The sequence below is a fragment of the Rhizoctonia solani genome, chromosome 10 (assembly GCF_016906535.1).
Source record: "Rhizoctonia solani chromosome 10, complete sequence".
NCBI classification, from domain to species: domain Eukaryota; kingdom Fungi; phylum Basidiomycota; class Agaricomycetes; order Cantharellales; family Ceratobasidiaceae; genus Rhizoctonia; species Rhizoctonia solani.
This window is the reverse complement of record NC_057379.1, coordinates 188,620-213,253: the sequence shown is the minus strand read 5'-3', so window position 1 is coordinate 213,253 and position 24,634 is coordinate 188,620. Positions and strand designations below refer to the sequence as shown.

Genomic DNA, 24,634 nt, shown 5'->3' with positions numbered 1-24,634 from the left:
ACGTTACAAATAAATGATCAAGCCATAATGAAAATGCTTGTGATGAAAAGCTGATTAGCACCAATGTGTACGTATAACCTTCTTCGATGTGGCGCAAGTAAGAGAAGGCGATGCGGGTGGCGTTGTTACGTCGCAATGTACCTCATGCTGATCTTTCAATACCAGATGGATGAGCGGCAGTGAATACAGATAACAGCTTGGATATGCGAGGTAACATTCATGTGACCAGAACTGAATCAAACCAATGTGCTTCGGTCTGGCCTCGAGCCGTTTGACAGGGCGTGTCACAGAAGCCAAGGTCGGAGCCAAAGTCAGTGCTGTGTAAAACATTTCTCCTGCACTTTCAATGCTCCATCCTACTACAGAATAACGAGGTTTGAATTTGTATATCCACCTCTCTGCGCTCGCTATCTCAAATTCGTATAATGAAAACCCTAAACGAGGCCTCCGCTTTGTTGCGATCAAGACTAAAAACGCCAATATATGCTATCACGCTGGTCGAAATCAATGCGACTATTGGCGCGCGCGATGAATTGTCCGGCGGCTGCAAAAGCGCTCTCGATCATGCCCCTGGATCAATACCCTCACGGGTAGATCATGAAACTAGGAGGGTTTTGCCGAGCCGAATATATGTATTGCCGGACATCAGCCTGTCCCACGCAGTCTATTTTCATGTACCGGACATGAGATATCATACTCCGAACGTACAGTAAGCTTTCAGTGCGGAGAACAGGGCCGATTTGCCGGCCATAGGCTCCGCTCTACCGGCTGTAACCTCGCGACAAACACAACCTGCACGACATCAGCAAGATAACACGATGAGGAATAGCTACCACACATTCTTTGACCAAAAAAGACAAGGTTTCGATAAAATTTTCATTTTTGTAACCAACGCCGTCATAAACAGGATACTCAGTTTATAGTCTGGCTAGATAAGGAGTGCGACCATCCCAAGGATCAGCTCCATATCGACCCGTGCGAAATATGTGCAAAGTAACCTCGGCCTTGGGACTGTTATGCAGAACAAGGCAACTTCCGAGACAGCTCCAACATCTATGCTGGCAATTCGCGCCAAGCTGCCGAACAACGGATGTGAGCTCCCACTCTCCTGTCAAAAAATCATAGGTCAAACGTGTATCCCTTCAAAAGAATCCTATCGATATCTTTCCGCAAGCGAATGAACACTCAATGTATGATCCACGCCAGGATGATCCATGATTGATGTATCATGGATCATTCAGAATGGGAATAGATCTACATCCACACCGAAGCTTGGCTAAAGCGACGCTTCGAACCGTGTTCTTGGTCCTAAAAAAGATCAACACCAAACATTGGTCTCGATATTGGTATGTGGCCTTTACCCAACCCTCAAAGACGAAATTGAGCCACAATATCAATCCACGTGTCATATGTGGACTTTGCCAGAAAACTGCGCTAGCCGATTGTGCGCGTCTCTATATATGAATGCGTAGCGCTTGAGGAAATCGCCAAAATGCCTGGATACGGCAACTCTAGATGCGTCCATCACAATGCACTTACTGCATGTATATATGGCCGGAATAAGGGTGCGCCACAAGGGTTGTATCGCTTTGTATATGCTGGGCTCCAGACCTCGAAGATGTGATAGTAGGGTGGGTATCGTGATCTAATCCGTCGAGCCGGTAAATTTATTTAGCCCGGTATAAGCGGTGGCAGTCTGGCTGTGTCGGCAAATTAATCCGGCTGTGGTGTTCGGTCTTTGGGAATATATTACGCGTGAGGTTTGTGTGAGAGACTGAAACCGCTTGGAGTAGTTTGCCCGTAATAATAGTAGCCAAATATTTGTATCGCAATATTGCAAGTTCAACAAGGTTATAACGCCGGCCACGGTCGAATTGGTCAATACCAAGCTTGCCAAGGATACTTTCGAGTCTGTCTCATTACATATAAGATTTCTCTCTTGTAAATTTCATAAATAGCAAGAAGTTTAATAAGTCACCTATTATGAGTCATTCTCACCTTATTTCTGGTATTTTGAATAATCTGCTGGCCGGGATATAGTATAGGACATGGTGCGCCTCACGAGAGCGGACCGCGTATGAGGTTCATTACTTCCGATAACCTATGCATCGTTTAATAAGGAGCTTAAGAACGCAGCGCCACAAGCAACCAAGATACCACGCTCGGTCATCCAAACTATTTGAGCAATCTGGATTTCAATGCCCGGCAATCGAACGTATCCGAGTCCGGAGTTGTAGCCTGGCAAGCCTACACCACGAGCGCTCGGTCTAGAGGAAGCGAATGTAAACATCATAGATTCCGAATACTATTGGGAAGACAACAATTCTTATCAGGGTTCTCTTCGCTAGTCATTATGGGAAGTAATCTTGGTTAAGCTACCGAGACCTGATGCGTGACGATGCGGGTGGCTGAAATGAATGTGGTATGTCTATTTCAGTTGATAGATTGGAATTGTGGCACTCTTGTGGCTGAGGCCCACAGGGACCTTAATCTTGGATTCCAGAGCTGACCCCGTCGCACAATCAGCCCTAATATTCGTGTAGCAGAAATGTATATAGAAGAGCACAGATATCTGATTTAGTACGACAAAGAGGTTAGAAAACTGTCCGAACCGAACAGCTATTGGTTTCAGATATATAATTACAAATAAAAAAGGACACCATCGCATCGGGAGGGGAGATCGGCGATCGCGTAGAGGTCCCTCGAAATGAAGCATCCGAAAATGGAAGAAACCTCTAACGGTCGATCCTTCTCGGATTTGACGGGCCGAGGAAGCACGCCTTCCCAACCACAGCTGCCACAGTCTCCAACGTATCATCACCAGGTTGTCGGGTGTCATGGACTCCTGTGCGAATGGTGTCATCCATCCATAGCAGTCAGCCAATAGGAAACTCCACGTGGGGGGCGGAGGTCTAGAGGGTCCCAGGGGCACGGACGCAGATCCAGCCACCCCCTAAGCGCATAGACGAGGGTAAGGGCTCATAACCAACTACTAGGAGATGGAATGCGCATTGAGTGCAGCACATAGACGAAACAGTAATGAGCCACGTGGATAGGGAGCGGAGTGGTACCAAGGTAAGGAGCAGGAGAGCAGAGATGAGCTAAAACTCGGGTCATACGTGACCTTCAACGCCACACAACGAATCGAGCTGGTGGCGCAGCTGGCGTGACAGGGGAATAACTCGTCGGAGTGGGAGAGTGCAGGCGACGGCGTGGCTGCTTGTGGCGGCGGCTGTTGTCGCAAGGGCCATCAGGTCCCCGGTAAGCATTTGGACATGTGTATTGCGTTTCTTTGCATCCGATCCCTGTCATCGGAGAAACTCCCCCCATATATTACCCCCCCTGTCAGCCAAGCAAGTCCCCCATCCTCCGTCATGTCGATCCTACTCCCAGCACAGTTCGACTTCAATACTCTCCCTGACTCTGCTACTCGTACTGCAATGGGCTCCAGCATCAAGCAGAGCGAATCCACCATTGATGCCATGGCTGAAAAAATAAATATGCTCGAGATTACTCTCGCCAAGCTCATGGCCGAAACCAAGTCCCAAATGGACGCACTTGTTGACCAGAAGCGCACCCTCGAGAAAGACGTTGCCTCTGCCAAAGGTTACCTCGCACCGTACGTATTTTGTCCTGGGATTAATTCCGCATTTTCTTATCGGCGAGCAGAGTCCGAAAATTACCCTCTGATATTCTCTCCGATATTTTTATGATGCTCCTCGACAGTGACCCCCTGGTTCCGTGGACGTGGGTGCATCTCTTTGTTGGGCATTTGTATTTGTCTAACTTTGTCATCAGGCTTTCGGCCGTCAATAAGCAATGGCGTGCAGCAGCACTAACCACGCCTCGTCTGTGGTCACGCATAAGAATTCATCCACCAGCAATGCCATCGGGCAATGCTCTTCGCCTTTGGGTCGAACGCTCAGGTGATTCGTGCCCCCTCGATATCGAAATTACACTCGCCCCGCCCTCCAATTGGCAACCATCGAACAACATCTCCCGAGCAGACCGCGAAGCCCAGAGAGACGAAGTTCAGTGGGGTCATGTCGTCATGTTCCACCTTGGCTCTCAAGTTCATCGCTGGCGCCGCTTTGTCTATCGCGCCGAACGTCTTTTCATGTTTCTCGGTGCACTCAACGTCAATTTTGGGAACGGCAATGCACCATTACTCGAAGAGTTTGTCATCAGCTGTGGGGATGTTGGTCACCACCACATTTCGCCTGATCCCTGGTGCTATTTCCCCACTTCCACCAATTCCAAGGTTCCCCAGATGCGCAAGCTTGATTTGCGTAACGTTCCGTTCACTTGGAACTCTCCCATGCTTCGCGGATTGCACCATCTTTCTCTTGCGGACCAGGCCCACCCTGTTGCGTCCTCAACTCGCCTGTCAATGGACAGGCTCCTCACACTTCTTTCCAATAACCCGGACCTCGAGACCTTGAGTCTCGAGCTTCGTTGTGGTTCGGCCCTCCTTCCCCCTCGAGACCTCGTGCTCCACAAGCTCAAGTCACTCACGATCGCTGGTGGTGACTCACAGACAGTCGAGTTTCTCGACCACCTTACCCTTCCTGCCCTCGAGAGCCTTTCGGTCCGGTTATCCGCTCCCGAGCCCATCGACGACGTGCTCCAGTCTCTTCTTAGCCGTTCCGGAAACCCTCAAATCAAGCGTTTTGCTTGCCACCCATGTTATGCGGACGAGTTCCCTAGTCGGGCAGTAGCAGCTCTTCCGACAATTACCCACCTCGAAATGCTCGAAATGATACCTCGTGATGTTCTCATGCAGCTTACCCCCCACCCACATTCCGATTCGGCCGGCCCAGCAACCACCGCGGGCGTCCCTAATTCATCCGGCGTGCCCTGCCCCGCTCTCGAGAGCGTCATAATCCGGGGGTGCCCTTCACTCCCACAAGCCATCCCCGAACTCGTGCAATTCATCTTGCACCGAAATCCACACGAGTTGAATGCAACGGGCGTCAAATCGACGAGCGGACTTGCTCCCTTGAAGAGCGTGGTAATCACAAATTGCGGGATGCCACTCGAAGAGGACGTACGCGAGTGGATCACCGCACGCGTTCCTCATGTGGTCCTTGACCCCTCGCTGCCATGAGGTCCCTAGCCCAGCTGGCTGGTAAGGTAGACTTGCGCGAGGTTTCAGGGATGCACTAGGCTAGGGTTGTGCGATCTAGAAAACCTGGCTCGAGCCTGCTTGTGTTGGCTTGCTCTTATGATTGTGATGGCATAGCCCTTCTTTCGTACTTGATGCATTTCGTTTTTGATATTTTATTTTCCGTTCGGGTCCTTATGATTTCTTATACTTTCCGATTTCGGCTATACTTTTGATCAATATGTTGTAATTTATACCTCATCATCATCACATGTCGGATATTTCTCTGTTGTACGCTAGTGGGTTTCTCCATTGGGTCTTAATGCATCTATTCATTTCTCTCACTCTCTTGGCTCGAAAAAACGTGCAGACACAAGTCAGCATCATGCTCTTCTGACTTGAGCCGGCTTCCACCGTGTAGCACACCTCTCCACATGCTTCCATCAGGATTAGACTCGAGAACTTGATATACACTTCAGGGAATTACGAGAATAAGATACACGATGCAAGGCAAAGCAAAAATGATTACAATTACAGGCTTATACCTAATATCATACTATATTCACTGTTCTGATCAACCCAGTCGGTCGGACCTTCGCCGTGCGCTTGACCGCGAATACCGGGACCGTTTACGAGGTGGGCTGTACCCACCATCATCACCAGATGTACTTTCGTCGTCAGATAAAACCACGATATCTGCATTGCACACCCTAGTTAATGGAAAGCCTATTAAACGAAAGAAAAAAGGAAACAACAACATACCACTCGTCCTTGGGCCCCTTGTATTCCCCGCCCTTGTCCTTGTCCCACTCAAAATCTCCAAAGTCTTATTACGGTTTCTGCTGCTCGACCCGCCAGAAGTCTTGTTCGTAAGACGCTCAAAGAGGATGGGGACTTCGTTCATGTAGATCGAGTCTTCCTTGGACGAGAACCGTTTCTGCCAATTGTTGGCAGGTCGGTATGGACACTGCAAAGTTCCATTAGTTGACGAGCTCAGGGGCGAGGACATTCGGTGCAGGACCGTGTTGAAACGGCCAACAAGCCGGAGAAGAATGCCGAATAAGGTGCAGAAACTCACATTGGCTGCGATCTCTCTCATAATTTCTGAAGTCGAGGCTGATGGATCCTGTGCGAATACCCAGTTCATGTAGTCAATAATGTACCGGTCTTCTTCTTTCGTCCAGGCAGGTCGTTTCGCATCCAAAGCGGCCTGTTGTTCAAGTGTAGGAACAGGGGGTCTGGGGGGAGGATTATCTATAATAACGACTTCATCCTCATCCTCATACTTGTCTTTGACCTCATCGCCATCGCTATTGCCATCTCCGTTTGTATGCCCATCCTCGCCTCTGTCATTATCACTATCACCGCCGCTACCATCTTCGTCATCGTCACCTCCGTCATCGTCATCGTCATCGTCTTCGGAACGGTCTGCTGAGGCCGGTCCTCTTTTTAGGACCGGGGGCACCAAAGCGATCTGCTGGGTTGGGTTCTTTGTAGAAGTGGTCTTCACTCGGACTATCATTTCTTTCGGGCGGGAGAGAGTAGATCCAGGCGCGGTATGGGGTGTATCAGTCGTGGTAGCCCTAGCAGGAGTCGGGATCAACGAAGCTGAAAACGGGCCCGTGGAGCCTTCTGGGCTGCGTGCAAGACTCGATTTTTGGCTGGACTTGACAGGTGGAGCCACTTTATTCGTTTTAGCGACAGTGGATGGGCGCGGTTTTCCGTTCGTTCCGTTCGGGCTAGACTGAATGTTAAGCTTTGATTTCGGGAGACTCGCTCGCGGTGACGAAGTCGACGCAACTGAATCGTTCTCTTCTTGCGGAGCAGGGCGTATTTTATGTTTTCGTTTGACCCTGGCTAAATTTGAGGGAGAGGCCTTCGAGCTCTGTATTCCGGACGACTGCTCTGGGATATACCTGAGTCCAGTCGTGGCAGAAGTCTTCAGAGCGGACGCCGGGTTATTGGGTGTATTAGAGGCCGACGCACGGCGTTTGGTTGACGGGGTTTCTACAGACGAGGCAGCAGATGTGGTAGGTTCTGCCGGTTTACTGTGTGTATTTGTTTCGTTAGGTAGTACGGCTCGCGTCCTCGATAATCCATTAGGCGGGTCTGAAGGTTGTGCAACGATAGTCGGCTCACTTCTTTCGTTGGATGTCACATTTGCATCTGCTAAAGTTTCATCCTTTGTGGCGTTCGAGTTATGGGAACTGAACTCGAGTGGTACACTATTAGGATGTTTAGAAACAGGAAAGGAGCTAGAATCCAAGGCTGGAGAAACGCGCGCCTCTTTGGCATTAGCAACCGTCTCTGGGAATTGAGCAGAGGTGGGTTTCGTTAACGAACGTGGTGGCACAGTTGGCGGCTCCGCCCCAGCAAGCTGTATCGAATTCGGCTCGTCCAATGTACCAGACTCCACGGTAACGGTTGCCGGAGTTAGAGGCGAGGCGGCAGGTGGTTGTGGTATGTCTTTTCGTGAAGGTGAAGGATGAGGAGAATTTTGAGATTGGGTGATAGGAGCTTCTGGAATAATCGGGGGCGGTTTCTTTGCCGGCTCGGTCAGAGAGGCTGAGGAGCTTGAAGGCGCCACGTTTCTTAATGCAGATTCCATCAGACACTGTTGCGCCGACCCGGATATGGGAGAGGCGGGTGGCATGTTGACATCCTCAAGAGGTAAAGAGTCATCGCACGCAGGAAGAATTCGAGAAACTTCGTCTTCATCCTTCTCGGTTGGTCGTTCGTGAGAAGCATCAATCGGAGGTAAAGAGGTCCAGGATTTTTTCTCGAGAACTACGGGGTGACTAGATTTACGAAGAGGGACAACAGATTCATTGTCTGATAGGACACCAGGTTCCAGGGATTGTGAGACTTCAAGATCAGAATTATCGAGATGAGAAACGACGGAGCTGTCTCGTTCTCGTACAATCGACGAGCGAGGTACAGCCTTGGTGGGGGGCGGGGCATTCTTTCCGTACGTAATTCCGGCCAGAAACGAACTATAAGCAGTGATGCCTTGAGGTACTCCTGAACGAGGTGACCGCTCGGAAGGTATGACCACCTGCTCCCAATGTGCATGGTTCACCCAAACCAAACTTCGAGTTGTTAAACATAGAGGGATCCAAAAGGCCAACACAACGCTAGGTCTGAGCTCGGGCCTCCTCGGTTTGAGAAAGTCTTGGAAGACCCAAGGCGCGGCGGGATCTACCACCAGGACATCCGCGTTGGAAGGCTGATCGACTATAGCTCCACCTGCTTGCTGTATTCAAAATTTGAGTATCTCTTGCCCGATAATACAAAGTTACTGACCTCGACTGTCCAGCTCAACTGTCGGATTGCAAGTGCTGTTATTCGAGTACTGTCAAAATGGATGCGCAGAGAACGGCCACCGTGCACAAATAAAGTATTCATATTCCCGTTCATGAGAACTTCATCGAATGTAAATCAGCGATATCAAGGAGTTTGTCAAAATGAGGAAGGTTATGGGAAGATAGGAAGGGGCGTTAAGTAGCCGCAACACGTCAAGCAAGTCGGGGTCAACAGAGGTAAATTAAAAGCCCGTCGGCGACACGTGATTTATACTTCCACACGACTACCATAATAATCAAACGAGGTGGGAGAACAGTAGCCAGATATGAACATGAGTATAAACACGTTTAAATATGTATATAAATACAAAATGGTGCCATAACGCTATGTTGATCGATCCGCACGGTGTGTATTTTGCGTCCCAAGGTCCTTGAGCTCGCCATCGCCAACATGTTGGGCACCCTCGTGTAATGAGCGAGAAGGGAGCCGAAGAGATAGCAACGTCATCGAAATAAACAGAGTCTTCCAAGGAGATGAGTACTGTATTGATTATATGATGCCGGCCCTCTATCCGCACGGGGAGCTTCCAGAACCTGTATTGTAGTTATCAAAAGTTTCCTCCGTCTATCAATTAAAGGGATGGTTCAGTGAGCCAGATACATGACTTGTAACACTCTCCCAGTAAGTCACCAGTGCTCAATATTGAACTTATTTGACCCAATTAACGATCTTATTCAAGACGAAGAACGCACACCCTTATAACCATTGTCAGCTATAACTCACATTGGTATATTGGCCTGGGTCCCGTTTCCATCTCTGCCAGCCCTGGAAATGTTCACTTTTCTCTCTTGCTCTCTTGTTTGCGTTCGCCCACTGATATATGCCTTATTAGTTGCTACTATCATGTCGTATATCGGGTTGTGAGCCGAAGCTTCATCTGAATTCTCCAAAGGAGTTCTACTTATAGAAAACGGTTGAGGTACCATTTACAGGTACTAGTAGTCTACCAGCATTCTCGATATCAATTAGAAGATTCACAATCAAAAGAATGGAAATAACTCGAGGAAATTCTGGAGCGGGTCAATGAGTCCAAAGAGAAACCCGGCATATAGTCTAAGTTACTCCTTCCCTTCTCCCCACTTGACTCTGGTATCGCGCATATGACCTGAGCCCCTCGGATTCATGAGCTCGAACCTTGAATTCAAATATTGTGGATAGCCTCTGTACCCGATTCGTATATGAGTTCGGGATACTAGGCTTACTCTCATCTATCTTCCTGATAATGAGGATGCCATGCCCGATGGCAACTTCAAGAAAGACTCGAATGGGTTTCGGGATCCAGAATCCCACGTATAGATAGGTAGAGACTCAAAGTCTCTCCGGTCCTCAAAAATTGACCAACTTTTATTTAACTCATTGGTCCCCTTGAGCTTGACCTATGAATGGGCGACAACCTGGTGAACGAAGAGATGATAGATTTGGTACCCGAAGTTAGGCATCTAACGGGCGAATATAAACAAAGCCACGGAAATGGAGGAGGCGTCTCGAAATTTAGGACTATGTCGTTCTGTTCTGGAAGATATACTGTGAAGTGAGAGGAGCGGGAAAATGTGTAATTGACTTCCCTGGATGATACCATCGGCGTTATCGCTAGAGTCAGAGGGGACATCCCTGGGCAAGGTTATAGTGCCTACAAAAAAGAGTATAAAATATGATTCAGAGATTAATTCACAAGTAATATAGGTTGTTTCAGATGAAGAAAATGCGACTATATAAACTTACGTTGAAAGCCACAACCGCAATCTAAATCTTCATGTATACAGACAGTCCCAAATCATTGGTAGTAGGTGGGCTCAAATACGAAAAATCAATACGGCCATTCTCCAAAAAAAGTTCAGATCAAACGATCAAAGCTATCCACGGTGATAGAAGTCGCACAATCGCATATATCTCGGTTACAATTTAGAAGACGGAACCATCATGTGACCGCGTCGCGTTGTGAAAACGTCCAATCGCAAATCATCCTGGGACTTGTAGTAGTAAACTTAGTTTGCTTATCGGATTCAGAGCTGCACATACAAGGCAGCGGCACTTTTGAAGGAGCGATAACATATTCCAATTTCAGTGTGATGCCATGCTGGTCTGTGCGCATGTTATGCAGTTTTACGAGCATATAGGGTGCTTGCTATACTTTGAAAAATCAGGGGTACAATCTAATACAACTTTAGTCTCATAAAATAAAACAGCTCGAAAAGAGGTATGTAAAACCGAAAGGGGGGGGTATAACAACACAACATCGACTAAAGGAAGGAATGCTTGAACATGATCACTGTTGTCCAAAGAATGAAAAGGAGACCCAAACTATTAATAGGCGGCAAGTCGCTAAAACCCGCATTGATAAGCGGGAGCGAAGAAGCAGTGGTGTAATTCACGCAGTCAAGGAACGCACGGTTCAAGTGTGAAGGGAGCGGGGTGGGGGGTAGCAAAGCAGTGACGAGATGCTGGGTGGCATTTGACAGTGCGGCCGGTGTTACGACCGATGCCGAGTTGTTGTATCCGTCTAGTGACAGAGCGAATGAACTAGAGCGATACCATTGAATGATGGATTCGGTACGTGGTAATGAGCGAGCCAGGTCATCGGAAGTAGGGTCGTAGTTGAACATGGCTCCACCAGCAACGGAACAGTTGCTCTGAAGGGCTGAAAGAACGGTTGCTACCGAGTCCTGGTCTCCGAGAATCCGGTATACGTCCGAGGTGTTGTACTTGGAATTCGTAGTATAGACCGAGATCGTGTACATAGGCCCGCCAGGGCGTTCGGTCGAGTTGGCGGGGCCGTATTCGGACGAACCATAATATTCGTTGGGCCCAACATAAACTGGCCAGTAGTAATAGGGAAAAGGTCGCCCCCAACCCAGGTACTACCGTACGACCCGTATGGGTATCCACTACCATAATAAGTTCCTCCGTAAACGGTGTCCTGTAATTCGTTCTTAGAAATGGATAAAAATGCGATGGAAAAAGCACAAATTACTCACTCGCGTTGCTCCTCCAGCTTGCCGACCAGCAAATCGAGAGCCAGAAGGTATGGTTGTTATCGTCCCACCTCCTCGAGAGCCCGGAGAACTTGTTTTCCCATTGAGTCCAGATACCGACTTGCCCCCTCGCGAACCTTTCCCGCCTCCACCTCTACCACCACCTCCACGCCCACCTCCACCACCTTTTCGGGGGTAAAGGAGGTGAGCATTGTGCAGAGGATTATCAAGCGCAATGGTTGGCATAAACTGAACGAGGGCGAGCGTGGCAACAAACATTCGCACAACCGTAATTTAAATGTTTTTATGCCGGCCAGGGCACGTCAATCCAGGGTCATAAGCTACTTGGACCGAGGCGTTGTAGCCCAGCAGCATAGCGATGTGGACCTTGGCCTATGTTCTGAAGATAATGGACTGCAAATGCACTCTTTGGTCTGTTCTCAGCGTCAAGGAGTCAACGAACGCTAATGTAACGAGCACTGCATAGAATGCCGTACACAGAACAACCGCCGTGAGGGTCCTTTTCAGGATTTCCAACAAGACCAGATGTACGGATGACGTAAGTTATGGTCAAAATCACATGCCACAATTGAATCACATGGGACCCCACATTGGTTACATTGCCATCCTATACCCGGACCATACTCATACTCGACCACAACCACTTGTTGACCTTGATGGCCCCCTACGCACCACCCCCAGCATATTTCAAAGTCGAAGAACTAAAGCGAGTATTCGACCATGACAATTTCGATAAGCGAGACGCATTCCGTGCATTGGCAGATGAGCCACTCTTTGTACCTCGGCACAATGTGTCGCTCTCCTATGAGCGTGAGCTTGCACTGGATAGGCTCAAGCGCGTATCAGAGACCAAAATGATATCGGTTTTTGACTTTGAGAAGAATCCATTGAACGTCATGGCTGGTAAGTTAGATGAACTACACAGCCATCCATTCAAAGCATTGACCGAATCACAGCCCACGAACTCGCCGGTATGCTGGACCCTTCCTTTACCACAAAGATGACCGTCCAGTACAACCTGTTTGGAGGCACGGTTCTCAAACTTGGAACTTCTCGCCATCGAAAATACCTTCATGGCGTGGATGACATGTCTGTGATTGGTTGCTTCGCTTTGACCGAACTGGGGTATGGAAACAACGCAGTAGAAATGGAAACAACTGCAATCTGGGATCCGAAGACCAAGGAGTTTATTATCAATACCCCCTCGGTGATCGCCCGTGAGTCAAGTTGATCCGAATATAGCCACATTCACAATCTAAGGTTCTTCTTCCCAATCACAGAGAAATACTGGATCACAAACGTGGGTGATTAGGCGTAATTGTCATTCCTGACTTTTCTGAAATTGGTTACAGTCCGCCGTTCACGCAAACTACGCCGTGGTTTTCGCCCAGCTCATCTTCGAAGGTACCAACGAAGGCATTCATGCCTTCCTCGTTCGTATCCGTGACGAATCAGGCGCTCCATGCCCTGGAGTTTCAATTCACGATATGGGAAAGAAGATGGACTGCAACGGGGTCGACAACGGCAAACTCGCATTCGAGCACGTTCGTTGCCCACGTGAAGCACTCTTGAACCGCTGGAGTGACGTGGACGAACAAGGCCGATTCAAATCGACAATCACTAACCGTCGGGCGTAAGTGACACAACGCGTAATGATCTACACTCATATAGAGACATTAACGAAATTGACACCCTAGTCGCTTCCTCAAAGTCGCGGATCAACTCTTGGCCGGACGACTATGCATTGCTTCTATGATTCTCGGCAGCGCCAAGTCATCCCTCGGTATTGCTCTCCGTTTCTCTGCCACCCGAGAAACCGTTGGCGAGTCGGGAAAATCCGATACACCTATACTCGCTTACCAACTCCAACAACTCGCGCTCGTCCCCCTTCTCGCACGAACCGCTTTTCTCAACTGCGGACTGCACGTCGCCAAACGAGCATGGTCCAAGGCTGGGCCCGAGACCCCACCATTGGAGTATGCCGAGGTTGTTCGATTGTGTTGTGCAATCAAACCGTTGGTGACTTGGCATGGCGAGCGATGTGCGAGCGTAGCGAGGGAGAGGTGCGGTGGGCAAGGATATCTGAGTGTGAACCGGATGGCCCAGAACGTTGGGTTCTCTCATGCTGGGATTACCGCTGAAGGTACGTTCGTACAAGTAAGCTATCCTGCGGGGGCTGACTAGTTTGTCAGGCGACAACGCGGTACTTGCACAAAAGGTTGCCAAAGAGCTTCTGGGCGCAATCGATAACGGATCGTACAAGCTCATCACGCATGATCCCAGTCAGGCAAAGAACTGGAATATCGCCACTGATATCGAAGCATGCGTCAAGCTTATGCAACTTAGGGAGACCTTGATCGTTCAAAAGGTATGAGATTGGACATACAACGTTATTACGCGGCTAACTCTCGTCTCTGAACTCTAGCTTCAAAAGGATCTCGCCGGGCTTATGAAATCCGGCAAGTCCCTCTACCAGGCATGGATGTTCCACCTCTCGGATGGAATCCAGGCTGCGGCAGTAGCATTTGGAGAACGCGTGTCTTCCGACGAGATGTTCCGTCTCGTTAAATCTACCTCGGGTGGGACTAGGTAAGTTTCAACTCGACCATTGAAGGGGGGCCGATGCTCATACATTATATCCATTAGCAAAATTCTCACGACCTTGCTTCACGTATCTCTGCTTCAGATCCTAACAACCACACCAACCCTTCTCGCTTCGGATCTTATTACTCCTTCCCAGCACAATGCGGCCCGGGAACGTCTCGAATCCCTTGTTCGCGAAGAACTTGGACCACAGGCGCTCCATGTAGTGGATGCTTGGGGATTGCCTAGTCAGGTGCTAAGGGAGACCCCAGCGGCGTCTGTTGGAGGAAACGGAGGTTGGGATGTTTTCAATATGGGCGATAACAAGGGGGAGGTTGTCGGTTCGGCCGGCCGGGCAGGACGGGAAGAGTGGAAGGCAAAGCTTTGAACGAATATTAACATTACCTCGGAACAAGCCATGTTGTGTAGTATAACACATGCGGTCTAAAATAAAAGTAATTTAAACCAATGCTGCCTATAAGAAAATTTCGGGTGCATTCAAGCTCAATATAATACATGCACATTGCTACTACTTCACTATGCATATATTCACTCAACCCCTCAGAAAGTTTCGAGTCCTTCTTCCGAAAGATACTCCCCTTTCTCTCGAATTATATAGGCCTTTAAATTGCCTTTTTGGCAGTATACAAACGCCAATGGTTGAGAGGAGCCTCCACGCGCCTGCAGAGTCCGCCTCATTTCCCTCAATACAGCAACAAGGTTTCGGAACTGTTGCGATCGTTTCTCGTGCTCGGTCTTCAATGAGTCTTTTCCGTACGTATCTACTTGCGCAACAAAGCACTTGCGCCCAACCGTGGTTCTGTCGGCTATTTTGAGGTTGGGGGTTTGGGATAAAAAGTACTGAGAGTAGACGTTATTCCTAGAAAGCCCACCTAAGTCAGCCGGAATATAGAAGTTGGTTGTGAATTATGATTTAATCCTACCAATTAATATGATGTTTATGAGCCAGTTTAATATCCATCAATGAATCCTGGGGGACAAACTCCCCAAAATTGACATATCGCATTCCGGCTGCTTCTTCATGGAGAATGGGGAGGCTAGTATCAACAGAGTCTAGTTTCAATTTAATCTGCTCGAGTACTTTCGAGAGGCCGTCAATATCTTGTTCGGCAGATGATTCATAACCTGAGTTTGAAGGTCCTTGGAGCATCGCGTCTACCCGAGAACGTACGAGGAATCGCATGCCGAGTAGATCGTAGCGAACAATTCGGTGATACCCAACTGGGCGGAGGTGAACTGTACGACCGCCAGAATTGGTAGCACGAATGCTCGGTAATTCTTCGGTAGCGATTCTCTCGAACATATGGTCGAATCCAATAAAGCGGTTGTTCGACTGCCGCTCAGATCTTCGCGCTTCGTATCGTGTGAGAACCATCGTCCTCCCATTAGGTGCGAGTTGAGCGTCTATGCGAAAGTTCTCAGAGCGGTACTGTCCTCTGTTACCGGTTCCCGAGTTGGCGAATTCAATTAGCTTTCGTAGGTTATTTCGATTCGTGACAATGTCAATATTTTCTTCGGACAGCTTGAAGCTTGGGTCTGTTGCCTGGGATACTTTGATAGCAAGCAGATCCGGTTCGAGAGGATAGCCGCACTTTCGTGCAATATCTTCATCGAAGAACGGTTTCCTATATCTCCACTCAATTCGATGGGCGAGGGTTGTTCTTTCCACATAGGAGGACGTCCTACGCCAGGGAATTTAACTTGAGCGAGACTGAGAAGGGTCTAAATGAACGTGGACCCACCCGGAATAGCAATTGTGGGAACTTGATCCTCCACCCAGTTGTACGATCCCAGTGCTTTGAGATTGGAGACTTCTACTGGTGAATTGCCTGTACCATTTGACGGCGGTCGGATTGAAGCCACAACGCCAGAAAGACCCAAAAACAGAACGTTTTCCATTATCCCCTAATAACTATAATATCCGTGCTAGATTAGCTATGTTTTACTGGATTAAAGTGCGGTGCGTGCTGATTGAAGTCTGTCTGTGATGACCAAAATCACCGTAAAGCTATTGCCACCAGAATGCATAGCCACTGAAAGATATACACTCGAGTACAAACTACGACAAACCTGTATTATCGCAATATGAAATTAATACGTGAAAGGATAAATATATTAGTGCCAAATTGGCCCATGTATCATTCGGGTACAATAATAAGTTGTTGAATACATGGGATGGATAAGTTCGACTGATCTGGTGCAAGTAAACTGCCCCTCGAAGAGCGCTCTTTCTGCCAGAACGACAGCACAACCCAATATTCTAACCGCATCGCCTCTGGTGAGTGAGGCGAGTGATGGAAAACGGTGCACCCAGTTGTGATTTCAAGCCCAAGCCCGCATTTTGCTTCGAACGATATAGTATCCATATATTATACATGGTATCAATGCCAGCCGGATATCAAGAGCTATTGTCGTTGTTCAAATGTAGACCGAGTTGTAGGTATATATGTCTGTACCTACCACTTCAACCATGTCTTACTCTACCCTTCAATAGGCTGGTGTATGAATGAGTCGCTATAAAACGTCGCATTGGCCAGGTGCGCAGCTCTTCACTACTGCAAGCGAATGATTCGTATTACGTTAATATCGGCTTTAAGCCAGGATCTAACGCCGACTCAGGGGCTGACTTCCTATGAACCACAAAGTTGATCTCATGCCAAGCGGGAGGAATGTTTTTCAAGGGATTGGATTCAAAGTCGGCAAAGGGACGACAATGGATCCCGGCACTTGATCCGATAGTGGCGTCCATGTATGCGAGTGAACCAAGATCCTATGATAGATGCAGTACTTGGTTGAAAGCGTCCACCCCAGGTTTTGTATTCACCAGCCCTTTGCGAGTGGCAAGTTATTATTTGGATGTAGATTATTTTGACTTTATCTCATATCTTACGGACTCCCTAATTGTTTTATCAGTACGGTCTATGCCTTCCAAATGCTCATAACCTAATGCTTGAAGCCTTCATATCAAAATAAAACAAACCCCCTATCTTATATATGCTCTATTACAGTTACAATAACACAGACGATGAAATATGTTGGCTTGTGATATAATAATACTATGCACCATTCCGCATGATTGGTTAATGGTGCCACCTTCCGTCAAGCATCATGGAGGAATGGCCTCGGTAACCTTGTGCGAATAGAGCCCGATTATTCTCAACTTCCCGATCTTTTACCCTACAATGACCATCATTGCCAAAGAATACAAGCTGAAGATCCACAACTTCTTGTTAGAAGATCTCAGTTAGTGTAGCTATTGTGTGTGCGAAGTATTAGCAGTTAACCATGTGCACCTCATAGGAATCCCTTCCGGTCAGTCCTACCACAACGCGCATGTAACGCTAGCCGTCCTATTATACTATATATACAGAGTCCCAGGAAAAGGAGGAGTGAAGGCTCTACCGGAGACAATGAGGAAAACGTTCTTGTTGTCCAATACGGCCCGTTGATACTCCGGCCCCTGCGGACTATGGCGCCTGACTAAGTTTACTCAAGAGAGGTTGATCAGTAGGTCAGTGCCCACTACGAGTCTGTTGGAAGCCGCATTAATTTTAACACATAATTAAAAGGCTGTACAACCCCATTGAATTAGTCCGATCGGGCCCGCCCATTTGATCGTCCGATCGTGGGAAAATTCAGTGCACCTCGCCAATGACATTCCAACCAGTGTCTACAAAGCATCACATACCACAAGGAAGGCATCGTACTACGAACAATGTTTATCAATTCATTATTTATACGATTCCTCAGATTCCTTAGGATGGCTCCCAAGTTTCCATTGATCAGCGGCCAAAGTCTAATCTCCGAGAATCCCATTGTGGTCACCTTTCGTTTGATTTACAAGATGATCAGTGGACAGGAACAGTCTCGTGACTTCAAAAGGTGAGACATTGATGCAGCCAAACAGTGCCCCATGTGGCCAAACATATCTTCCATTAATACAATACACCATCCACCCTCAGCTCCAGCCGCCCACTTCCCCTTCCTTTCCCTCTGTGCTCCGCTTGTCACCATGGAGCCCTTCCCTGCTATACCGATAGCCAATGGTGTTGCCATAGTCCTCGTCTTATTGCCTATATCCTGGCATTGGAAAGCGAAGAATATTGGAACATTGCTCTATATTGGATGGACCGTGCTTGGGAATCTAAACTGGCTGATCAACACGATTGTATGGCGAGGAACATGGGAAGATTTGGCCCCTCGCTGGTGTGATATCTGTACGTGTTGGGTGTTCTGGCCCCAATCAGGCATACTAAGGCGCTAACGCATAACCCCAGCGTCAAAAATAGTCATTGGTCAAAGTGTCGGACTCACCGCTGCCTCACTATGCATTAATCGCAAATTGTACAATATTGCGACCATTCAGAGTGTGACCAGGAGCCCCAAGTCGGTAAGCCTTTTTCCTAAGCTTTGCTTGCAAGCTTATTCATGGCTGTATGCAGAAACGAATGAACGATATTGCTGATTTGTGTCTTGGTATTCTATTACCAATTATTGTAATGGCACTGCGTGAGTGCGTTTATCGATCATCACCACTCCAACTTATCACCTTCCTAGACTATGTTGTACAGCCGACTCGATACAATATTATTGAGAACATTGGGTGCTGGCCCAGTAAGTGTTATCTGAATAAAATCAATATCATTCTTATCTCGAATCGCAGACACACAGAACACTCCATTGGCGATACCTTTGACTATGATATGGCCAATCATTATCGGAACTGCATCATTCATCTACTGCGGTACGTACTTGTTTATGTCGGTCCTTCGCATCCAACTGAATTTCCATTAGGCCTCGCTATCCGTGCTTTCCTTAAGGCTCGCCAGCAATTCAACCAAGTACTGAATAATTCGGGCTCTGGTGTTAATATGAGTCGCTATTTCCGCCTGATGGCTCTTGCCACAGAAGAGATGCTCTTTACCCTGCCATTCGCCATTTACATCCTCGTTATGAATCTGACGCAAGCCCCCATGATCCCGTGGATTTCTTGGGAAGATACTCATCAAGACTACAACACTATTTGGAAAACTCCGTGGATTTTGATGAAGGCAAGCCAACAGAACTATAACACCATGATGATCAACCTTTGGGTTCTTCCTGCTGGTGGATTCTTGTTCTTTGTCTGGTTCGGATTGGGTGGTGAGGCTATTGCTTCGTACAAGGCCGCGTTCTACAAAGTTGCTGGGCTCTTTGGAATCAAGCCGAAGCCCAAGACAGCTCCTGCATCAAGATGGTAAGCGCTTTTCTTCCCATTCTTATTCGCCATTTCTGACGACGAAAAATAGGCAAAACCAACTCGTATCGAATACTTCGAGCGTGCCTACCCGGGATAACGCCCGATTCTCTCTTCCTGACCTTAACGAGGTGGAAGGGAAGAGGTCTTCAGAGGAGGATTTGGAGGCTGCTAAGGCCCATGCAGTTTAACATGTTATTATGATTTATTGTACGCTCTTGATTTTTCGTGGGGGTTTAGGGGTTCATTCTGTATTACATTCGTTCCGTGCTTTTGATTTTTCATTCATTCTTGTATGTACACGTACTGTTGACAATACGATTTGAAACACATTGAATACTCGGGCTGTAATGAGAATAGGCTACAGCCTGTCGGGGTGATTGTGCCTGTGCTCGCCTTACGTCCCGCACATGATAAGAGATCCAATTAAACTGGGCTGAATGGGTGGCGACAATATTGGATGGGTGGTCCTGGGTTTTGCTGAGAGCCAATACACTTGCCACGAGGGTGCGGCGGTTCCGAGCCAACATTCTTCATGTAGGTTGAATCGATCGGATAATACTCCCTTTTGATTAGTGAGATACTGTGTCCCGAGCCTGAGGGGGCTGGGGTATTAAATTCGCTAGGAACAATCTGATTTCTGCTATCAACTGAATTAATGAAGGGGATCGGGACGGGCTCCGCATGCAAATGACCTCAGCAACTAACTTCAAAGTACTTATGCCCATCCACCAAGTATATGGGATAAGGGCTCCGGATTTGGACTGTTGGTGATTTGTTGGGAAACGCACAACTTGTCACTCTTCTAGATCCGTAAACGCTATGATCTTGTTTTGAGTTATGGTAGTCGGACGCATGCGAAGCACCTCCAACACTGTAAGGGCGTATCGAACTGTGTGGGAAGTCCAGCACACTCGAATGATGCTTTAGAGGTGCTAGGAGACGTAAATTCATAAATTGATGAAGGAGCAACCATTCTTTTTCTCCGTGACAGATGTTCGCACTCAATTATGCGAGGAAATAGAACACTCGATGCGGCTATTCTCGAGCTATCCTACTTCTAAATGCATAATAAAACTAGGAAGAAAAATGAAATAAACTCTCAAGGAAGTCTCTGAAGTTAATAGGTCTTACTTTCTCTAATTCTCATCACCCTTCCATAAGATCTTGGATCTCCCGGAGGGTTCAGGATCAATACACTACGTTATTACATGTGTCTCATCACTCTCTAGCTTTGTGCGTTTAACTCCTAGGAGAGAGATATGAGTGAAACGGTGATTCATTTAATCTGAAAATGAGAACGTGCTAAGGAAATGAGCCTGGTGGGTTTTACCTCCCATAAGAGGTTGGACAGCGTTTGTCATCTAGCCTGGTCATAAATGTCACGTGATTCCTTGTTGCTCAGTCATCAACGACCATCAAGAACTATGGCCTCGACGTACTATGAGTTCTACCGTGGTTCTTCGTGAGTTTGAGAGTGCCAGAATACGTCGAAAAGGGTATCCCTCAATTTTTAGGATGATTTTAGCATTGGAATCGCTTTAACCGACTCTTTGGATGAACTCATTACCAGCGGTAGTATCACCCCTCAGCTGGCAATGAAGGTCTTGGCTCAAGTAAGTAATGGAATCGTTGTAGATAATTAACCTGCATCTCTGATCGCTTCGCTGTATTCGAATAGTTTGATAAGTCATTGGCGGATACACTTGTAAAGCATGTCAAAGTGAAGACAAACCTCAAGGTGAGTGCGACCGCCGTTGCTCAAACACTCCTACCTAAAAAAGCTCTTTCATCACTAGGGTCATCTATCTACGTACCGCCTTTGTGATGAAGTTTGGACATTCATTGTCCGTGGGGCCAACTTCAAAATGGAGTCCAATGAGGTCGTTACCGCTCAAAAGATCAAGATTGTTGCATGCAAAAATGGCGAAGCGCAGGACCCGGGGAAGAAACAATAGCCTCCGCTACAGGTATAGCATTAACCTTTCAACTCGTAGTTTGGTGTTTCTCCCCTGGCGATAATGAGGAGTACATTTCTGCTCTTCTGTCTTTTTGGACATGATACTTGATCGTTTGCACAACCTGGATGTTCTTAACTGTAGCTCTAAATATACTAGATAGCTCTGCGCCATGATTATTACAAAGCGCAGCCATGATCAGAGCAAGTTAACGACTGGGATTCGAGGGAGTTGGTTAATCCAACTAAAGTGTCGAAGCTGTGCATGCAAGGGAAAGCTACCCCTTGAATCTATCATGTATGAACCCAATTGATGGCTGAAGGGGTAAGTGGTTTGGCTGGCGCTTAGTTCCTCTGCTGCCACAGAGGGAAACTTCTATTTCCCATTGGCATCACTACTATCAGAATACCGGACATAGCAAAATCCTGAGTTTCTACGTTCGCGAGGTCCGCACTATGAGGTCAAGCTATTGGTCCTACCTATTTTTAGGAGATTTTTATTTGATCGTTCCTGAGCATGGACTCTGATTGATCTCTGCCCGCTTAATGGACGTTGATCAGAGTCATATTAATAGTCAATGGCACGGGAGAATTAAGGCCACAGAAATCTTAGCACGAAGGCCGAGGGAATATAATAGCTGTATGGAATCATGCAAAGTCCATGTGAGATTTACCAGTTACGAGAAGCTCGGTCGGGGAATGATTCAGTAATAATACTAGGCACGGAATGGAACGAGTAAATCAAAGGGCTCGGCAATTAGACTACAATGAATGAGAGCCTCAAGGCGTTTGGCGGGTTTGTAGTCGCTGTAAAGAGCACGCTTCCACGCTTCAGTCTCTCATGCATGCAGTTATTGGACTCTCTAATAGTGTTACCAAGAAGGCCCAAAGTCTGCTAAGTCCAGCATCAAGGTGAGATTACTAGTGTCAAGTTCCGATGATAAGAGAATGGAGCAAATGATATTCATAATCTGATCAAGTGGTGTACGTTCCATGATTTGAGTAGACATACTAGGGACAATCTGCTTTGCTCTTTTTTCAGTATTGTCTGCGGAGAACGCATACTCAGTCGGATTGATAATGTTCCAACTAAGCTTTCACCAACCACTACACGGAAAATAATTGCCTTGCGATCGGCGGAGTAGTTTCCTCCACCTTTGGCAACGTAAGAGAGGAAGAAACCAACCGAGAGTTAACTTCCACATGACATCTGGGCGACAATCGAGGTGAACACGATGCCTCCACGGAACCTGCGTTCCATAACAATCCTAAGCTACTGTTAATTATTAAAAATAATATAGGTATCTTTCATAGTATCAACTGCTACTGGTTATTTACACTCGGTTTTTCCGATACTATTGACCCCTGAAAGACCCACACTTATATAATTGACTCGTTTATTGGTGAACATACTAGTTTGTGTGTTACGATGCACCTGATTTACAATCACTCTGGGACAGCGCTGAAAGTAAACCGAGGCGTGTGTAAACCGCAGGAAATCGAAAATCTCTCACCATGCCTATCCTAGCCCTCCTAGTCTATATGCTCATTAATCTATATATCCACGCTACGTGAAACTTATCTCTAATAGATCGAGCTTAAATTAGTACCGTGTGGTTCGACACTCTACATAGTACACTCTCGCTCCATGTTCGCCGACAGGCTCCAGCCAAAGTGACTGAAACCGAGATTTCAGCTATCCTATTGTCCAGACGGCGACAAAAACCCCTTCAAAATGACCATGCTGATGAAAACTACGGTTATCAATCACCAAAGAACAAGGGCGGAAGAGAGGGGGGCTGGCGCGCCAACCGCTCATCTACGGCATTTTGTTCAACAAATGTATATGGGCTTACAGTACTAATATGTACCGCGATGAACCCGTGGCCATCGAGTGAACAACAACATCGTAACACATTCGATTGTGTAAGAGTAAGGGCAGGGAATACTTGGAAGAATGCATAGGTCTCTATGTACATTATGCGTATCGAATAAAACAGTCCAAGTGAGTATAAATAGCGATATGATAAGAATGGGATATATAATAATAAGACGGGTAATATGTAAGTAAAAAAAAATTAACTATGCAGCATAAGTTGAAAGATGGAAAGTGGGTGCTGAAAAACACAATGGACAGACTGAATTCTTGCGCCCAGTACGCCATTCCGAGGTCACAGTATGGAAATGATGTCTGGCTAATCCACGTGACCGCAACCTCCTCCCCGCATATGATGCCTCTGCGCGGCGCGGCTCACATACTCCCAATGTGCAACGCATATAGTCTGAGTAAATATGACTAGAAGAAAGATGACATGGGAGCCACCATGGTGTTTGGCACAAGTTGACTCGTACATTCATCACGCGCCATTCTGCCGTCAAGAAAGATCGAGTAGGATGCCTTGACTCGGCAAACATCGAATGAATTCCCACGACCCCTTAAAACGGGACGACAGGCGCGTCACTCACCTGGGCGCAACCTCTCGCAAATATTGGAAAATTTTAAGAAAGACTATCTCGATCAGTTTGAAGAATGTCAACACAGATGGTGTACAAGAGCATACATATAACACTGTATTTAATTCCGCCGCTCTTCGAACGTACGAGATGATGCGCTCTTTCACCAGTTTTGATTGTTTCAAAAGAGCTCTCGGTTCTACTTTGGACACGACGAATTCTGTGGGGCTAGCATAATTAAATTTCTATCGACTTGATTAATTTAAAAAGAACAGGACGGTTCTTGGATTCTTGTGACACTGTTGGTCTTCGCGATCCAGGCAAACACACACGTAGACTTTAGACTCCAAGGCCATGGCACCACACATGCGCGCTTCGACTTCTCGCCAATCAACGACAGTTTGTGCAAGATACTCGGGTTCGGTTCCATAGCCCCGATCAAAACAAAGGATGAACAGCGTCTGTCTTGGAAACATAAAAGGATCTACACAAGGAAGCCTTCCTTCTCTGGTCATCACAATTTATCCCACAAGGCAAATGATCTTCGCGCCACAAATCGAGTACCCCAGACTCCCAATCCATCCAGGAACCACGCAAGCCAACTACTTCGCAATACCATAGGCGCAGGACAAGTTTCCATTTTTTCTTACATGTAGACAGACCCGGGGGATCCGCATACATTCGAGTATAGTAACAAACGAAACAGGACGGACAAAAACTACAAGAACAAGCCAAACGACAACAAGAACAAAAAAGGAGGGGAGGGAAGACGTTTGGATCTGAGCGTGAGCATGATCATGTGGGTTGAACACGTTGGGCATGAGCATGTCTGTCGTACGCATGTACTGGTACCATATAAACGAATAAAAATCCAAGCGTGGGAGGGAAAGAGCGGGGAGAGAGAGTGGCACAACCGCGATAGC

General features: G+C 47.3%; 7 protein-coding genes across 7 annotated transcripts; 4 read left to right on the top strand and 3 right to left on the bottom strand.

Annotated features, from left to right (window-relative positions):
- Positions 1-3,374: 3,374 nt before the first annotated feature.
- On the top strand, positions 3,375-5,107 carry RhiXN_08259 (F-box-like protein; the record flags this gene model as incomplete). Its single annotated transcript, XM_043328075.1, has 3 exons — positions 3,375-3,619; positions 3,670-3,747; positions 3,799-5,107. 3 exons carry the CDS (start codon positions 3,375-3,377, stop codon positions 5,105-5,107), a joined length of 1,632 nt encoding a protein of 543 aa, XP_043183460.1.
- A 571-nt stretch (positions 5,108-5,678) lies between these two features.
- Positions 5,679-8,521, bottom strand: RhiXN_08258 (uncharacterized protein; the record flags this gene model as incomplete). Its single annotated transcript, XM_043328074.1, has 3 exons — positions 5,679-5,800; positions 5,867-8,357; positions 8,408-8,521. The coding sequence occupies 3 exons, from the start codon at positions 8,519-8,521 to the stop codon at positions 5,679-5,681; spliced, it is 2,727 nt and encodes a 908-aa protein (XP_043183459.1).
- Positions 8,522-10,707: 2,186 nt separating this feature from the next.
- RhiXN_08257 (uncharacterized protein) lies at positions 10,708-11,718 on the bottom strand (the record flags this gene model as incomplete). Its single annotated transcript, XM_043328073.1, has 3 exons — positions 10,708-11,282; positions 11,330-11,384; positions 11,443-11,718. The coding sequence occupies 3 exons, from the start codon at positions 11,716-11,718 to the stop codon at positions 10,708-10,710; spliced, it is 906 nt and encodes a 301-aa protein (XP_043183458.1).
- Positions 11,719-12,116: 398 nt separating this feature from the next.
- Positions 12,117-14,431, top strand: RhiXN_08256 (acyl-CoA dehydrogenase; the record flags this gene model as incomplete). Its single annotated transcript, XM_043328072.1, has 8 exons — positions 12,117-12,363; positions 12,417-12,677; positions 12,741-12,760; positions 12,813-13,093; positions 13,158-13,603; positions 13,653-13,828; positions 13,886-14,049; positions 14,107-14,431. The coding sequence occupies 8 exons, from the start codon at positions 12,117-12,119 to the stop codon at positions 14,429-14,431; spliced, it is 1,920 nt and encodes a 639-aa protein (XP_043183457.1).
- A 173-nt stretch (positions 14,432-14,604) lies between these two features.
- Positions 14,605-15,963, bottom strand: RhiXN_08255 (geranylgeranyl pyrophosphate synthetase; the record flags this gene model as incomplete). Its single annotated transcript, XM_043328071.1, has 3 exons — positions 14,605-14,923; positions 14,988-15,746; positions 15,797-15,963. 3 exons carry the CDS (start codon positions 15,961-15,963, stop codon positions 14,605-14,607), a joined length of 1,245 nt encoding a protein of 414 aa, XP_043183456.1.
- Positions 15,964-18,076: 2,113 nt separating this feature from the next.
- RhiXN_08254 (STE3-type pheromone receptor) lies at positions 18,077-19,491 on the top strand (the record flags this gene model as incomplete). The annotated part of the gene is made up of 7 exons (XM_043328070.1): positions 18,077-18,281; positions 18,342-18,454; positions 18,507-18,573; positions 18,622-18,678; positions 18,728-18,808; positions 18,859-19,300; positions 19,353-19,491. The coding sequence occupies 7 exons, from the start codon at positions 18,077-18,079 to the stop codon at positions 19,489-19,491; spliced, it is 1,104 nt and encodes a 367-aa protein (XP_043183455.1).
- Positions 19,492-20,727: 1,236 nt separating this feature from the next.
- RhiXN_08253 (transcription initiation factor IIA subunit 2) lies at positions 20,728-21,258 on the top strand (the record flags this gene model as incomplete). The annotated part of the gene is made up of 4 exons (XM_043328069.1): positions 20,728-20,765; positions 20,829-20,916; positions 20,982-21,041; positions 21,100-21,258. The coding sequence occupies 4 exons, from the start codon at positions 20,728-20,730 to the stop codon at positions 21,256-21,258; spliced, it is 345 nt and encodes a 114-aa protein (XP_043183454.1).
- Between the last annotated feature and the right edge of the window lie 3,376 nt (positions 21,259-24,634).